This window comes from Columba livia, chromosome 2 (assembly GCF_036013475.1).
Source record: "Columba livia isolate bColLiv1 breed racing homer chromosome 2, bColLiv1.pat.W.v2, whole genome shotgun sequence".
NCBI lineage: Eukaryota > Metazoa > Chordata > Aves > Columbiformes > Columbidae > Columba > Columba livia.
In genome coordinates this window covers 162,024,680-162,030,846 of record NC_088603.1, presented here as the reverse complement: position 1 = coordinate 162,030,846, position 6,167 = coordinate 162,024,680, and the positions used below count along the sequence as shown (strand labels likewise).

The 6,167-nt window shown below is 55.4% G+C and overlaps 1 protein-coding gene across 8 annotated transcripts in view; it reads right to left on the bottom strand.

Annotated features, from left to right (window-relative positions):
• ARHGAP39 (Rho GTPase activating protein 39) overlaps positions 1-6,167 on the bottom strand; it is a 159,533-nt gene that overhangs the window by 15,703 nt on the left and 137,663 nt on the right. For all 8 annotated transcript variants that reach the window (XR_010470823.1, XR_010470825.1, XR_010470824.1 and 5 more), the window contains one exon: positions 2,535-3,942. Coding sequence is in view for 5 of the 8 variants with exons in the window: in XM_065054666.1 (XP_064910738.1) it covers positions 2,535-3,942 (1,408 nt within the window). In the remaining 3 variants the exon portion in view is untranslated. The remainder of the gene's footprint in view (positions 1-2,534; positions 3,943-6,167) is intronic.

The window sequence follows — 6,167 nt, the reverse complement described above, 5'->3', positions numbered from 1 at the left end:
GGTTTCCTCTTTCCATTGATGTTGCTCAGGCCCCATCTTGCACTGTGGTGACAACAGCAGGGACCTGGCCAAGGGGACACAAGAGTGTCACCCTTTGAGGGACCTGGCTCCGACGTTCCTACGGAGGCCACATCACCCAAAAGGTCCTTCTGTGTCCTCCAACCTGCTGGTCAGCTGAAGGCACTGGGGCTTTCTGGGTGGAAGGAGATGCGGTGTTTGCTTCAAGGCTTCTTCCTCTGTGTCCATTGTTGCTGTGGCTCTTCCAAAACAGGTCCACAAGCTGGGCCACCACCACATTGTTCATCCATGGAACCCGGGGAAAAGCAAAGGGAAAAGCTCAAGGATGCTGTGGGGCAAGGAGATCCTGGTGCCACATGGATGGAGCTCAGACGCATCCAAGTGCAAGGCCAGTGTTGGTGACACCGGGCATGTCCTCATCGCTTGTGCCACCCCATCAGGTCTCTTGTGCAAGCCTCTCCTCAACCAGGTCTCCATATGTCCCCACATCATCCCCAGCAGCATTTGCTCCCATTTTCTTCTCTGTTTCTGCTCCATCTTCCTGTCGTGGCCAGTGTGATCACCCTCCAAACCAAATTAAAACCACATGACAATCTTCGACATGATCATCGAAGGGTCTGGGTTGAGAAAGGCCTTCAAAGACCATCTAATCCAACCTCCCCACCATGGGCAGTGACATCTCCCATTAGGTCAGGTTGCTCAGAGCTCTGTCCAACCTGACCTTGAACACGTCCAGGGATGGGGCAACCACAGCTTCTCGGGGCAACCTGGGCCAAGGTCTCACCATCTTGGTTGGAAATCTCTGAGCTTGAGGATAACATCAGACAAGGTCAACCAGGCAGAAACAACTGGGAAGACGAGAAGAGTCCCACCACATCCCGAGCTCCGTGCAGAAGGCACCACAGAATCACTAATGGAGGTGGCTGTTCCTCCTGGCCAACCTGAGAATCCAGAGTGGATTTGGAGCTCTCTAGTTTTGGGTTTGAACCTCCTCATGCAGTCACTGAGTGCTTGAGGACACTTGTGCACAGGGATGTTTCTTCTGCTGTCCTTGGATGTGACGTCCCACCGATTTCCTTACACGTTCCCATGGGCATAAAAAAGCATTTTCCAGACTATTGGCTGTTTCTCAGGTCCACGTCCAGGGTCTCTCTCCTCCTTGCTCAAGTTTGATCTTCCAGGTAGTTCTCCAGGTCAGAAATCCATTATGAAAAAGCCGTTATAGCTTTTTCTAGCAACCTCACATCCTTGGTGCATCTAAAGGCAGATGCCTTCAACTCCCCACCTCCTCAATCCATCTCTGGGCTCCTCTGGCCATGGGGACGTGGGCAATGTCATGGTCTCCAGGACATGGGCGGCTCAGTCCCAGAGAGGGAACAGGCAGCTCAGAGCCTTGGGAAGCAGATCCTGGAAAGCTGGTGGGTTTGTGGCTCCTTCATCCCAAGGTTTTGAGGGAACAGCTTGCTAAGGAGCAACTTCTTTGAGGGACCATGTTACTAAGGACCAACTTCTTTGAGGGACCAGCTTGCTAAGGAGCAACTTTGAGGGACCAGCTTGCTAAGGACCAACTTTGAGGGACCAATTTGCTAAGAACCAACTTATTAATATTTGAGAGACCAGGTTACTAGGGAGCAACTTAGAGGGACCAGCTTGCTAAGGAACAACTTCTTTGAGGGACTATCTTGCTAAGGACCAACTTTGAGGGACTGGCTTGTTAAAGACCAATTTCTTTGAGGGACCAGCTTGCTAAGGAGCCGCTTTGAGGAACCAGTTTGCTTAGGACCATCTTCTTTGAGGGACCACCTTGCTAAGGAGCAACTTCTTTTCAGAGTTACTGGTGGGCCTGGTGACGGCTTCAGCCACCACCTGGATGGCTGGAACTGGGGTGGTGGCTCAAGGCCCCAGTTCAAACATGGTGCTGCCAGTTCCTGCTCACCATGGAACCACAAGGCCAGCGGTGCTGCTCCAGCACCTTGAACCACTACGGTGGGAACAACCTGGTGAGCAAACCCTCATTGAAAACCAAAGCAGGTGGAAAAAGTGGAAAGGGGATGGGGTTCTTGATGCTCTTAACCCACTCTGGCCATCTCCCCTGGCGCTGCAGAGGGGACATCCCTGCTCACGTCTCCTCCAGTTGGATGGGGACCAGAGGTGGCATTTTGGTTGTCCCCAGCATCCAGTCCTCTCAGAGGGTGCTATGGAGCCCGGGTTGAGCCACCAGGGGATGGCTAAGAGCCATCTCCTGCACCACCATGTGTGAAATGCAAGGAGATGAGTTTCTGCAAAGCACAAGAACCTCGGGGATGGGTGCCTGGAGCTCCCCTGGGAGGTGGGGGGTGCTCGGGATCTACACCAAGAAGGAGATTTCACTGGGAGGGTGGTGGGGACACCATGTGGTGTCATCTACCCAACCTGGCGTGGCACCCGAGGAGACGCCATGCGGTGGGTAAGGGTTGGTGACACAGGGCTTGTGGTGATGCCCCCCAAAACGCTGAGGACACCCCCGAGGACGTTACCTGAGATGGATGCAGGTATGGCTCGGGGGAGGCCAGGTTGGTCTGCACGGAGACGCTCTTCTCTAGCAAGATCTGAGGGAAACCCAACTTCTCAAAGGTGTTCCTCTTCCAGTGCTTGTTCTCCTGCTGCGCCAACGCCTCGTCCTCACTGAAGGCTCGCACCACCGGACCCGGCATGGGCAACGGGAGGGCACCGTCGCTCTCGTAGCCCGAACCGTCCTTTTGGGAGTCCCAGCTGCTCCGTTGCTTCATGTGGTAGTGGGCTTGCTGGGCTTCCCAAGCCAGACGCGCCTGCGCCAGGAAGGGCTCGGGGAAGCCCCGCGCCGCCTCCGCCTCCACCGCCTTGCTCTCCGTACGGTTCATCGGTGACCTGTTGGGTCCCGGGGTGGCTCGTTCCTCACCCAGCATCTGCTCGCCCAACACCTCCCGGTCCCCTGAGCCATCCGTGGAGGAAGCGTTTGGGTCGTGGGATAGGGAAGGTTTTCGGCTTTTCCTCTTTCTGGTGGAGGGCGAGTAACCAGTGGAGGACAAGGTGTCCTGTTGGCTGGACCACGACATGGAGTCCTCACCCTGGGCCACCTGGCCACCCGTTGGGCCAGGGCAGAAGTCGGGTCCCTCCATGCTGCTGTAATCACCCGATTTGATGTCCAAGCGTTGGTCCCGGACCAGGCAGGGGCTGTGCTGTAGCGAGTAGGACCCGCCGATGGGGTTGGGGGAATATTTATGCCTCAACCCCGTCTTCATCTTGGGGCTGGAGCCCGACTGCTCGACGTAGACCAGCTGCCTGACGTACTCCTTGCCGGCGGGGCTGTACTCCAGGCTCATGAAGCGGTCGGGACATTTCTGTTTGGTGAGCACCAACTGCTGGTAGGGCGAGTTGGAGCCTTGTTTGGGCGACTGCAAGAAGGGGTGAGGTTTACGGATGGGCGATTTCTGCGGCGAGCCAGCTTTGTAGCTCCCGCTGGCTTCGTACTGCATGTCCACGGGGGGTTCGTCGTAGATGGGAGCCTGGTACTCCATGGGGGGTTCCTCATAGAGGGGGGGCTCGTAGGCGTAGCGGGGCGAGGAGGGTTGCGACTCACTGGAGTGCTTGCGGTGCTGGGCTTGGAGCGGGGAGCAGAAGGAGTCCCCCCGGCCGAGCAGCGGCGAGCAGCTCCCCACGTGCTCGGCCCTCTTCAAGAAGGGCGACTGCTTCCTCTCGGGGAAGAAAACGGAGTTGTCGGCGTCAGGGGCGAAGGTTTGGAGGTTGGGCGACTGTTGTCCCCCTGAGGGTCGCCGCGAGCGGGTGCCCGGTTGGTTTTCGGGCGCGTAGCCGTTGCCTTGGTGCATGAGGAAGCTGGGCTCGCGGTCGGTCACCTTGATCAGCATCCGCTCCTTGGTGCCGGCGTTCCATCGCAGGGATGACGTCCTGCGGGAAGAAACACAGCGTTGCCGTCAGCGAGCGAAGCCTCCTGGGACAGACACCCCCATGTCGCTGTCCTGGGCCCCTCTGGAAACAGAGCCCAAAGGATGGATATGCCCACGCACCCCAAGTTCACCGTCAGGTGAATCATAGAATGATAGAATCACAGAGTAGTCTGGGTGTGAAGGGACCTTCAAAGCTCCCCAAGTGCCACCCCTGCCATGAGCAGGGACATCTTCACCAGCTCAGGTTGCTCAGAGCCCCGTCCAGCCTGGCCTGGGATGTCTCAGGGATGGTTCATCCACCACCTCTCTGGGTACCTGGGCCAGGCTCTCATTGTCCTCAGGGCCAACAATTCCTTCCTCATGTCAGTGATGGAGAGACCAGGGCATTGCCACTGTCCCAAATGCAGCAACCCCCAGGGTGCACGAAGGACATGGAGGCTGGAAAGCCAAGCCCCAAAAAGCCATGACACTCCTTGGAGCACATCTCAAGGAGACAACCCTGAATTAGCCCTTCCCGCTTGTTCCTTGGAGCTCTTGGAGCCAAATGGCGATGAAGGAGCAAGCATAGCCACCGGCTGGGGACAAGCGTTGGGGCAGACATACATTTGGGACAATTTCAGGGGTATTTGGGGACAAAGTCCTTGCAGGGAGAGGGGACTGACCCCACCACAGTCCCTGCCTGGAATCTCTCATCCCAAGGGGAGAAGGAGAAGCCAGGTCCCACCTCTCCAGTCTCTTCTTGCTTTCCATTCCTTGTGGCACCCAGAATTAACCCATCCCACCTTCTCCATCCAGCTCTCCACCCCGGATTAATACCCTTCTCAGGTTCCAGGCTGGACCTGGCTTATGCTAAAACCAGGAAAAAATAACAACCTCCAGCATAATTTAAAAAGAAGTTGAAGGCAAAAACTCAGTGAGAGATGCTAAATAGCTCAGGAGGGGCTTGAAAATACAACCCCAACCTGTGCAGAGATGTCCCAGCCCCACAAAACATGAAGCCCTGTTGGATCCCAAGACCATGGGGCAGCTCCTTCTGGCAGCACCAGAGTGGAGTAACCAATACGCCAGGACAGGGAAGGGAGGGACAAACAACCAACTTCCTAAACCCACACGACATGTAGACACCTCGGTCTCCAAAGGGATAGAGCACGAGCGTCACAGGAGGTGGAGCAGCAGTTGTCTTCTGTCCCCTTCATCGCCCAAAAATAACCCTTAGGGTCAACCCTGGGTGGGATGAGCATCTCAACACTGCTGTGAGAACAGGCACAACGCCATGGAGAGGCAAATGGGAGATTGAGCAATGGTGGCAGATGCCCACAGTGTCCTTTTCACAGAATCACAGAATGGACTGGGTTGGAAAAGACCTCAGAGATCATCAAGTCCAACCCTTGGTCCAACTCCAGTCCATTGACTAGATCATGGCACTAAGTGCCACGTCCAGTCTCATTTTCTTCATCATTGAATCATTTTGGTTGGAAAAGACCCTCAAGACTATCAAGTCCAACCTTTAACCCACCCCTAGCACTGCCCCATGTCCTGAGAACCTCATGTCCGTCTGTCCAGCCCTCCAGGGATGGTGACTCCAGCACTGCCCTGGGCAAACTGTTCCAATGCCCCACAGCCCTTTGGGGAAGAAATTGTCCCCCAGATCCAACCTCATCCTCCCCTGGCGCAACTTGAGGCTGTCTCCTCTTGTCCTGTCACTTGTGGTCCCCAAGTGATGCTCTGCACCCCTTCCGCTCTTCCATCGTCCCCGTACGAACACGATTCCATCCTAAAGCCAGGCGTTTTAACCCAAACCCAGTGAGAGCACCTCTTAATTGTTGGATTTCAGACAGCAGCCTGCGCCTGGCAACAGCAGATATGAATAGGAACCCCCGCCAACAGCCCTGTCCATCAAACCCTCGAGCCAAGGTAGAGCCTTCAATCAAAATATAAAGTAACAGCAACCAATAAACCTGAAAGCACCATCCCTGGATTATTGCTGAACACTAGACGTTGCGATGGGCTAAACTGAATTTTCTGCTTGCAAAAGGAATATTGCGAAAGGCCTTTATTTTTTTGTGGCTAAATCACTGCAGCCGCCGCACTCACGAGCATTTCGGTTACTCCAATAAATGAAAAGCAATGCTGCTGGGGAGGAAAATGAGCCTTGCTGAGGATTCCCACCCCCCTGGCACAGAAGCAACTCCAGAAATCCAAAGTATTTCTGCTATCTGGCTTGGC